This window comes from Nestor notabilis, unplaced genomic scaffold (assembly GCF_000696875.1).
Source record: "Nestor notabilis isolate BGI_N333 unplaced genomic scaffold, ASM69687v1 scaffold6225, whole genome shotgun sequence".
NCBI lineage: Eukaryota > Metazoa > Chordata > Aves > Psittaciformes > Psittacidae > Nestor > Nestor notabilis.
Genome location: NW_009929683.1, coordinates 70136 through 81783, shown reverse-complemented (window position 1 = coordinate 81783; position 11648 = coordinate 70136). Strand labels below are relative to the sequence as shown.

The window sequence follows — 11648 nt, the reverse complement described above, 5'->3', positions numbered from 1 at the left end:
CACTGCCAGGGATGGGTTAGCCACAGCTTCTCTGGGCTCCCTGTGCCAGTGTCTCACCACTCTTGAAGAAGTACATCCCACTACAGACCATTTTATAAAAGAAAAAGAATAAAGGACTCCCACTGAAAAGCTGCTGGTATCAAATAATCGTTTATTCTACTGTTGTTGACTTGCCCTTGTCTAAATGACAGGGGCTTAGCTACCAACAGGAAACAATATTCCTGTGAATGCCTGTGAAACCCTGTATAATTCTTGTCACATCAAAAGCCTATATGGAGCTGTGTGCTTTTGGCTTTTTATTTCACATATACAGAAACAATAAATGAGAAAATATTTATGCTTATCAAGAAAGAAGACTACTTTTACAAACATCCTTAAGTACATCAATGAATCTTAAACTGCATGTCTGAAGTTTGGGTGAAGTTCAGGGTTTATATTACATATCGTGTTCAAAAGCTTTTTCATCATGCTCTCCATGTTCTTGTGGTAGCTGCTAGTGAGGTTTCGGACATTTTCTGTTGTTTGCTCTTCTATTTTAGCAGAGAGGTTGCCTTGGGAGCCCATGACCTGAAAAGCAGAAGTCCTTTGAGCAAAATAAAGGGTTATGTGTGACTACATTTATCATACTTTTCTTCATCATCTGGTCTAAACATAATCCATGTTGCATGTGCAGTGTCACAGTGCTTCCTAACAGTAAGGGTATGATCTAGGTTGAACTGTATGCATAAAAACAGGATTAAAGGGAACTCTTTCATATGCTCATTAGCAATGGGAATCTCCCTATGTAATGAAAGTTTCCCAGTTCACTGTGGGAACAACATTGTGCATGTTTGTCTTTTATATCGCTCATTTTAATTTGTTTTCTATTTTAATGACTAGTCAGCTAAGTTCTGTCACCCGTGTGCTTCATTTGGCCTCACTGAAAATGAATGTGAGTGTGGCCAAGGAGCAAAATATTACAGTTTCACAGTACTTGAAATGTCTTCAGCAGTTAGTGATGTACAACCCTCAACAGGCCGCAGACAAGGTCTGTTAATGTTACGTTTTCTTATCTGGCAAACTACCAGACAGCTTCTGGCACAATTAATATCAGGACATTCGCTAAGAATTTAATTGACTCTAGACTTGCTGAACATTTTAGCAAGGTTATGTTATTAACAGATGCATGAGTTCCAAATCTGTGACTTTTCTCCCTCCTCCCCCACTGCCCCAACATCCCTTGAATTCCTCCCTTATGGAAAAGTTTTACAGATACCAGAAGAGAAAAGGTTTCCAGCTAAAGAATTCCATAGGGAAGAGCAGAAGACATTTCTGCATGATGACAGAGTAAGAAAGGAATAAGTAACATAGTCTTCGTATTCCTGCCATGGTTCTCTGGAGTGGACCAGCAGCTGAAGCTAACCTGTGATGTTAGTGGAATACCTAGTGCATGACGAAAAATGAGAGAGGAGTGATGAACTTTATTTTCCATGTGATTTCAGCCCAACTTAGTCCTTAAAAGAAGGAAATGCATCTGAGTTAAGATCTTTTGCAATTTTATCAGTACCTGACAATGCAGTAAAAAGCTTTTCTGTAATCCAGATGTAAACCACGTTCTGATTTGGAAGTAATACAGGACATAAATGTAGTTGTAAATATTGGGAAAACATTATATTTTCCTATAGTAACTATTTTTAGCTAGCATTTCATTTTAGCTTTTAGACAAGTAGTAAGGGTCACATGTGGGGAAGATTGTACAGCTTAGATCAGATTTATGAAGCTGATGTTTTCCATGGGGGAAAATAACTTTCTAGAGATCCCAGATGGTTGTGTGCTATCCAGCTACTAAATACTTTTGGAAAACCTCAAGAGAAGTAGTATAATAACAGTATAATTTTAAGAAGAGCTTCTGCAGACTGGGAACCTGCATTCTCAGTTCAAGCTAATACTGTAATGAGATAGCCAATTCTTCTATGCATTTTTTTAACTGTTTTCTGCTTCTGAATTTGAAGACCTTTTTCTTGTCAGAATGCAGACAATGTTCTGCTGACCTTGAAGTTTTGTCTGTTATTTGGTCACTACTGGTTTTATGCTAGTGTCATTCCAAAGGCTCTAAAATGTTACCTTGACTTACTGACTTGGAAGCCACAAAATTCAGAACTAGCCTGCACATCTCCAGAGTTCACAGCTCTCGGACCCTGAGTACGAACACCATGGGCACTAGCAAAATTTGTTTGAGATCTGGGCTTGAATTTAATACGTTTTCAAAAGAGATCTTGTGTAAAAAAAAAAAAAAAGCTTGTCACTCTACCTTCAAATTAATAGTTTTCTGTTGCTGCTGTTGTTCATTCCGGACGGATGTGGAACATCTATAGTATGTGAAAATTTACCCTAGTTTTGATACAGCAAAAGAGTAAGTAGAAGAGGAAGAATAACATTAAATGGGACTGTGACAAAGAATTAAAAATACTTGTGTCCAAATACCTGAGCCAGTTAACTGAACTGGGCATCAGACTTCCCTCTGCACTGGCTTAGCTGGAACTCCTGCCTGCCTTCCAGGCACAGGTTAATAATGATGACATTTGCCTGGGTGGATAAATGTTTGACATAATGGGGTCAGGGAATGTGGAGGAGGACAGCAATGATCTTGTACAACATACTGTCATTTGAGAAACAATATGTGCTTTGTCCTGCTTATGTGAAATGTTCAGTCACAGACAGTGGCCTTTCCCTGCAGCTTTAATTTTGTTTGTGATGAAAAAATTGAGCTCACACCAGAGCAATATCTTTACTATGAAAATGCAGTGAAATCCCCCAAAGTTTTGAAGATTTCAGTTCATCAAAGATGCTGTCTTGTATGCAGTTAAAAAAGTCAGCTAAAGTAGAACAGAAACAGAAAGAAAGATTTTAAATCTTTGCTTTTACTGCAACATCCACCTTACTGAAACCTCATTTCAAGACAGGAATGAGGTCTGCCTGGATTTAGAGAAAGGGGACCCAAAGGCATTTTTCTTTGAGAGATATGTCTTCAAAGGACAAGCATGAGCCAAATACAGAATCTGGCCAATTTTAGTCATGAAAGTCCACTATACCTTCTCAAATGCATTCAAAGCCTGTGAAGAAGTCGGAATGAAGTATATACACACTGTAGGTGATACCTCTATGTTTAATCAGTATGATCATGTTGGTTTGCAGAAGTCCCTGTGTAACACTGAAGCAATTTGTTTTACCATTGAGCAGACTGACACTACAAAAGAACATATGCAGGTTTCTTACAGTTGTTTGCTTGTTCCTAAATTCTTTCTCCCTCTGCAACCTGTAGTGGTCTATCTCGGCTATGGCTTCTTCTTTGGCCTGCTTCAGCCTTTTTCCCTTTCCTGATGGGGGAAAAAGCAGAGATTGACTTCATACACAGTTGTCACTTTATCCCAAAAGATGAATATCTCTAAATCAGAGGTATTTTACTCGACATACTAGAACAGACAAAGCTTTGAGCAAAGTCATCAGCAGCTTTATTTGCACAAGAATGGTCAGAAGAGCCGAAGTGATTTAGGTAGGTACTTTTTGATTGAAAGCCAGTCACATAAAATACCCATCTTCTGAGACCAACTCCCTGTGCGAAAGCACACATCAGATGAAAAGCTTCTTGTTTTGCTAACAGCAGAAGTCTTCTTGCAATTACATATTTTCTCATAACACAAATGCATTTTTTGGTGGTGTTTTTTTTTTTTTTTTTTTTTTAATTCACAGCTTGGTGTTTAAATAAATATCTATCTTTCTTATATCAGCAATAGTAGCAGCCAGATAACAGATTTTAGTTGTCACTGATGGGAAAAGACGTTATTCTGTAAGATTTGCTGTATTGATGGGTTGCCAGCATCCCTTCATCCCACACCAACTGGATTCTGCTTAGAGCTGGCAAGTTTCCAAAGTACTGCAAGATATGTCTTAACCACTACCAAACTGAGTTGCAACCTTCAGGCTTTGTCCTCTTCTCCCTTTTCCCTTAATCACCGTAAGGTCGTTCCATGGTGTAGCGGGGATGTTACGTAAAGCAAAGGAATAAAGGTTTGATGTGGATGTGATGCTTAAATTTTTACATGAAGCAGGTGTTGAACATGTCATAACCACCCCATGGCGATGCATCTCTGTATGCCTGTTTCGTATAAACTTGGTAAAGTTTCATAGATCACCACAGGAATCTGCTACACTACTTCATTTGGAACAAGTCGCTTTCTAACTGAGGGGGCTATAAACCTCTTGCATTGAGAGTTGGTATGTTAGATTTGAGACGCCTGGGCTGATGCTGATTTCTGGGGTCTCTTTCTGCTGTACAGCTAGAATTTCAGGAGTGGGAGGAGATAAGCTTGCTCCCTTAACAGCGAAAAATGTCTCAATGGCTGGAAAAGCTATTACTTAGTTGCCTTAATTAGGATCTCACAAGAATGAGAGATTGGAGGCTAAGCAACTGGAAAAAGGCATCTTAGTCTCATGCCTGAAACATCCATTTATTTATTTACTTAACATCACTGAGCAATATGAATACTTTTGTAAGTTTTTGTTGTTTGTTTGCTTGGGGTTTTTTTAATCATTCAATTCAAGCAAGGAAGTTGAAAACAGTACCTTTTCTGAAATCCTAAGGAACATTATACAACTAGGCTAGAAAGACAAACAGTATTTCTGATTATTTTCTCCAGGCTGCTGCACTGGATTGGTTACACATGTGCTGGGCTTCTGAAGCCTTATCAGGTGTGGCTTTTAGCAGTCTACTTCCACCGAGCATGGCTCAATGAGGAGGCTGAATTGTATATGAGGCATCTGAGATTCAACGAAAGCCTGGGTAAAATGCCTGATCCACCAGTAAATTATTTGCCCAGTTGATGGCTCTTTCTCAAGTCATTATCAGCAGATGGGTGATTAGGAGCAGAGAGGTGCCTGAAATGTGAATTGCCTTTTAAAGTCTCGTTGCCTGCACTGTTTGATGTTGTGGGTGTTCTTATTGTGGGAACTGGGGTGTATGATCGTATAAAGGCTTTTTACAGGAAGGAGCAACCTGGTGAGGAACTAGCTAGCTTTACTGACTCTCAGTTCATCAGAGCAGTGCTCTCTTGTGTAGTTAACTGTATTGCTCAGGGTCCCTCTGCCACCGAGGCACTGTGCTTCTGCGTTAGGGTGCAGAGAGGCAGTTTAAAACCTAATGTGCGCTTTTCTAGAGCTTGTGTGTGTGTGATTTCCTCAGCTTCTGTCACTCATCATATGAAGTCTTGGGATGAGTATGTGTGAACTGACAGATTTGTGTAAGAGCTGACATCAGTCTGGACAACAAAATTTGGAACCAGGTTTAGGTCTTTATTTTGAAGTTTCCTTTATTTCCTTCTCCAAATTTGGAGCTGATCAGACATTTATAGAGTTATTCGCTAGGAGCAGAGCTGGGGGTGATTCTCAAGCTGTAAGTCGGGGGAGTGACTATGATGAAGCTCTGCCAATTTCACCAGCTGAGGAACTGGATCTCTATAGCAAATTAAATTATTTCAAAATCAGTGGGATTTTAATTTCAAATTCCATCTGGGGGGCCATCTGTAGTAAATATGTTGCATATTTGGCCACCGTATAGATAAATAAATCCATTTAAAAATGCACAAAATGGAAGGAGAGTAACTGTAAAACAACAGTTCATTTGCCTCTGACAATGTAGCTAGTGAACCAAAAAGTATATATATACATACGTGTCAGCTCTTGACAGTGCACTGGAGTAAGCACAATACATAGGGTGTCACTGTAGGGTGGCAGCCATTTCATTTTTCCATGATGCCTTTAGGATTGGCACAGCAGGAACCTGCTGCTTCTTATTTAATTAAGTGGAAAAGCTGTGAGTAAATTACTGCTAGTTCAACAACGTTGTGGACAGAATCGGCAACTGCCAACATATGCGATAGTGCATATGCTGCACCTGATTAAGTTAAGCAGAAACTAGAGCTTAACCTGCTGTTTCACTAGAGACAAACCAAAATTAATTAATCAGTCTGTTATTAACCACTTGTCTGCTACCTTAGTTGTGCAATATGGGATTGCCTTTTCAAAGTCTTACCGATTTTCTGGATGGGATTCTTTGCAGAGCACAGATGAGCTGAAATCAAACCTTACACATTGAAGAATGGCAAAGCGTTGAAATTCAGCCGAGATCATGCAAAAAGAGGGCAAGAAATACAAGAGGATGGGCAAAGCAACCTGTCCCTGTGATATTTCCTCTAGGATCATAAAGGTGAGGTACAGAAAACTCTGAGTTTGAAGAGACTTTTCTCCCAAAGGGTGAGCTGTGGGGGCCAGGTTTGCTGCTGCCTCTTCATCCCTCCTTCCCATCCTTGAAGATGGAGAAGCAGCAAAGCAGCTGTGCTCTAGTTTCCTTGTCTGCTGCCATCCATGATTACTGTAGCTGATAGCCTATACATTTCTAGGCATTGTGTTAAATCGGCCAAATCTTAACCAACTTTCTGTAACAGGTCAGCCCTGTGTTAGATTTTCTTACCTAACATGGGAAAACATTACTAGCATGGAGAAAGGATGTAGTCTTCTTTCTAGGTGTTTTTGTAATGTTAATGAAATTCCTAGCTCTGGTTAGGTACAAAAGAACTTGGAAGTTTTTTAGGTCATTGGGGTTTTTTGATCTTGCAAGAAAAGGACAGTAGAAAGCACAGGTCTTGCATCCTAATTTGCTCAAACACCGAGTTATTTTACATCCCAAAAACTGCCATGCTAAAATTTTCTTTCTGTTTCAAACATATAATCTAGGCTTCTAGCTGAAGTCCTGCATAGAAATAATTTCATATGAAGAAGTTGCCAAAAATTAATCATGTTTTCTTTAAATAGGACCATTTCAGTTGTCTTCAACAGTGTTAAATCATCTGCAAAATGGGATTTAGGATGCTCATTTTGAGAAAGCTATTTTGCATTTCTAATAAAATACAATAGAAGCAGCTGATCAGTCTGTACTGCTTTTTCAGTAGATGAAGTATGTCCTGGATATTATCCAAGGGAATGCCGTGGATCTAACTCTGTTTACAATATCTTATTTTGATTAGCATTTGTTTTTAATCTGATTTTCTGAAATCTTTCATCTGAGTTTTCATTTTATTAGGTGCTAGAAATTCAAGCCAAGATAGAAAAATCTATGGGAAAACAAGTTGCGTTAAATCCAGTGTTCATGACACATTTGTTTCCCTTGTTTTACCCAAAAGGATTTTCAGGAATTGACGTCTTGGCTCTGACAATGCATGGTTATTTCTAGGATCCAAAAATGATAGCTAAAGCAGTGCTGTGTGTAGAAAGCCAGAGGATCACAGACTGTTTTGGTTTATTTAATCAATTTAATAGTTTCAGCCTTGCATGTGTGCATTTACCAATGACCTATTAGTAATTTTCCAGGTATAAATGATGTCAGCCAATGGTACAGTAACAATACTGCAAGCCAGAATAAAGGGTATTGAGAAAGAAGTATGAAAAAACATGTACAGAACAGCTTTAACACTGTATTTTTTGCTTTGGTTCATGTCTATAAATATAATTTTATATATTTGCTAATTTTTCAGCTATCCAAAGTCAATTTTGCATTACAAAGAGCTGTACATATGTTAGCAAAAAATAGGCCCGTTATCTGTTTATATAGTATATTATGTGTGTTCACACTACATTTTGATCTGGTTATGTGAGTATCAACTGTAAACACTGAAGGGTTTGCATAAGGGGAGTTTTGCTAATCGCATTTCCTTGAAAATGACTTCTCCTAGTTGTGTCCCGTGAACAACCTGCCATTCATCCTTCTCACATTACAGTGTAAATAGAACAGTTGGACTCATTCCTACAGTGCTGTTGTGCAACAACTGCTTTCAGTAACAAAGGAGGCCATAGGTACAGTTTAACAGGGACAGGACTGCATCAGGACTCACTGAATGGTTCACTGCTTCCTCTTGCAGCCCAGATCTGCAGAGTGCCAGCTCCTGAGCAGAAGCTGCTGATCTAAACTGGTACCAGGTGGATCTGGGCTGGCGTTTTCTGGGGTGAAGCAGCATGTCCTCACCTTGTTTCACTGAAGTCTATCTGTGTGCACAGGTTAACTGATTAAACTGGTTATATTAGTTGCATTTAATGTATTTCCTTTTATCTTACTTTTTATGTTCAGACACAAACTTTGCTATCCTTTACACCAACCTAAGTGCAGAATCACTCTGGAGAAGAGACTGTTGAAGTAATCCTGACTTGGCATAACCAGGTTGGCATTAAAAGAATCGCTTTTGACCTTGTTCCACAGCATTTAAGTTATGCTGGTATAGTTAGCTATTTAAGGTGGTGTAGTGACATTGCTATGAATAAAATTGAAATTAAGGACAACATGGAAATTGCTTAATATTTTATTTTTATCTTCTCTGTAGAACTCTTGTAATATTGAATACAGTAATGATTGTCTAGCTATAATTGTTCTATTAGATTAACTGTAACGTTTGGTTGAGCACAAAACCCAGATTGACTTAAAAAAACCCAAATCAGAAACATAAAGGCCTGACCTTGCTTGTGTGATCATGAGATCTAAAATTCACAAGAGCTGTTCTCGCCCTGGTGGAAACTGTTGGCAGTATTTAACATGAACAAAAGGAAACCACAGTCTTCAGGCTGGAGATGAATATGCCACTTCATTAGTTATTTGAACTTTTTGCCCTTGATCAGCTACACCTAGGAATAAGATTTCCTAGAAATACTTGAGGTTTTTCGTGGGATCACACAGAACTGCTGAGGCTGGAAGGAGCCTCCAGGGTCTACTCCAACCCGTTGCTCATAGCAGGCTTGTCAGGGCAGCTTGATCAGGGCCATATACAGGGGGTCTGAACATTTCTGAGGATGGAGGGTGCCCACAGCCTCTCTGGGCAGCCTGTTCCTGGGTTTGATCTCTCTCACAGTTATAGAGTTGTTTTCTTACATTTAAGTTTTTGCTATTTCCTCTTGCCCTTTCAGTGGATGCCATTGAAAAGAATCTGGCTCTGTCGTCTTTATCTCCTCTTCTATTTCCCTCTCTACCCCCAAGATATTTATGTATGAGAAACTTTTATTTTCCTTAATGTTTATAAAGGCAAAAACCTGTTTACTTCGTAAAAGTAATAGAGAAGAAAGTCATACTGATGAAATATTTTTACTCCGAATATTTTTACTGGTAGCAAAATTCTTAATAGCTCTTTTTCTGTGGCTGCTGAGTAACTTCTACCAGTGTATTAGTGTTGAGGTAAGCATAGGCAGTGGTTTAATTCAAGTTTCTTATTCAAGGGGGTCTGGAAGATACTTTATCTGTAAGAAGCTTTGTGCTTATCACAAACATGCTGTATAGGGCTGAGGTGATGACAGGATAGTGTGTTTTTTGGCAGAGTAAAGGCACCAGTAACTATGTTTGGATTCTGCAAGGCAACTTGGGTCGCTACTTTTATGTTGTAATGATACTTTTCATTCTTGGAGTTCCTTAATTTACAAAACCTCTTTTTAACTGGTTCTTTTAAAAAAGCTAAACTGACTTTACTGGTTTCAGAAACAAAACATTTTAATTTAGAAATGAAAACAACAAAAAAGCCCAAACCCAAAAGTAAAGGGTTATCAGCATCAAGCTATTATGGCTAAAGGCCTGATTCTGCAGCCTGTGTTCAGACCAAACTTCCACTCCCTTCACTGGGGGATGTGTCTTTCCAGGTCATATGCCTTCTTGCTTATTGCTTTGGGGAACAGTGCATTTCCTCTGCTCTACAGGAGAAGGGAAGAACCATCCCACCCAGAGCACATTTAGCTGTATAAGGGTCGAATCACTTGTAATTATTCTTTGATTTCAGGTTGGGAGCAGCAACCTCCAAACACCTTCTTTTTGTGAGCCTTCTGTTTTACGAAGGTGGGCGAATTCTCCCCCTCCCCATTGCTTCTGCAATGCATGGGTAGTGTCTGGATGCTCAGGGAAGTGGTGTTGCCTTTCTACTTATTTTTTTGTGTGCTGCTATACAAACTAACTTGTCAAACTAGTAATTAATGAACACACAGCTGATTTGTTTGTAACAGGGAGATAGAAGCTACACTGATTATTTTTGTTTGACTTCTATTTTGCCCTGGAAAACAGAATGTGTTCCTTTGTCACACTCTTGATCCACACGGCATCATCTCTGTGCATTTCACTTGAGTCCTGCAGGACAACATTGTTTCCTGCTGTTGGTTTCTAAATCAGGGTACAAAACAGTTCTGGTTCTAATGCAGGTCAGTGATTCATACGGTTGGTACCTACATTCAGGAGAAACAGGTCACCGTATTTTGCTTTAAAACATTGGGAGATGAATACAGAAAATAAAGGATATCAATAATGGAAAAACTCTGCCAGAGGAATTATTTCTTTGATTTAAATTATTCTAACAGACATCTTCATTTTTCTATTTGTTGTTATTAATTTTTGGCTTACAAATAACTAGAATAAAAGTATTTAAAGTATTATTATTGGATAGCTAATCATGCTTTGTCCTGGGTTTTTAGGCATTCAGTAAATAAGACATTTATTTTAACTTGAACATTTAATCACTTGGTGATTACTTATACCATGTTTTAAAACTTATCAGTGACTATACAGCATTGATGGTGCTTGTGATTGTACCATGACTTTGATTACTATCTCCTGTTGTTTTCAGACATTTTTCTTTCTAAGCCCAGCTAAGATTAGAAGGAAAGTTACTAGATTTCACAAGTAAAGAGGTATACTGAAAAAAATTATACAAGATCTATAAAGAGAGAGTTTGGAGTCTGATCCTCAAGGACTGGCAGCCAGAGGCATGTAGGCTCCTAGTTTAAATAGCTAATATTGGCACTGAGATAAAGCAAGAATAAATCTAGCTGACAGAATGAATGTAACAAAGAAAACCTTGTTTAATGTAATAAGGCACATGTGCATGCACACACAAGCACACGTGCACACAGAATTTTAAGCAAACTCTGCATGTTCAGGTTTGGTTAAGTACCTGGCTGCAGTCAAGGCACAGTGCTAATGCAAGTGTGAAGAAAGAATAAGAGCAGCACAGCTGTGATGTATGCAGATGAAATAATGTTGGTTTTCTGTAAGCCACTGTAATCCTGACGAGCTTGCAGTTGAAAACTACAGTAAAACCAGCCCAGCTACTTACTTTTTTTGGCTTCCTCCAGTTTGTCCTTGGCACGTTTTTCTGCCTGCAAAAGCTGCTGGATTCCCTGAGACTGGCTGGTCATGCTGATTGCTGAGGCTGATGAACTTCTGTGGGTCTGGAGCTCGGAGGGAGTTTTATACAGCTGTCAGGCTCTTCCTTGTGCTTTTTGTTCTGTTTGTTATTACAACAGCCTTCCAGATTGCACCAAACCAGCCAGCTCTGCCCGGATTGCTGCTGGGTGAAAAGACCTGCTAGTGCAATCAGAAAAACACAGCAGTGAGGTTGAAAGGAATGTTCTCCCCTCCTCAGGGTCACAGAAAAGCTGAAGTGTCCGATTAACACATTGGAAAGGAAGAAAAGAGCACTCCAAGTGGCTTGTAGTTTAATGGGGATTTTTCTTTTCTCTTGAATCTTTTATTCCTGAAGCAGAATATAGTCTTGTCAGAGGAATTGAGGGGAAAAAAAAGTGTTTCTTGGAATGTCCTT

At 39.0% G+C, this 11648-nt stretch overlaps 1 protein-coding gene across 1 annotated transcript; it reads right to left on the bottom strand.

Annotated features, from left to right (window-relative positions):
• Nucleotides 1-393: 393 nt before the first annotated feature.
• ATP6V1G3 (ATPase, H+ transporting, lysosomal 13kDa, V1 subunit G3) lies at nt 394-11244 on the bottom strand. The gene is made up of 3 exons (XM_010015090.1): nt 11163-11244; nt 3256-3356; nt 394-567 (listed from the first exon to the last, which is right to left on the bottom strand). The coding sequence occupies exons 1-3, from the start codon at nt 11242-11244 to the stop codon at nt 394-396; spliced, it is 357 nt and encodes a 118-aa protein (XP_010013392.1).
• Nucleotides 11245-11648: the final 404 nt, after the last annotated feature.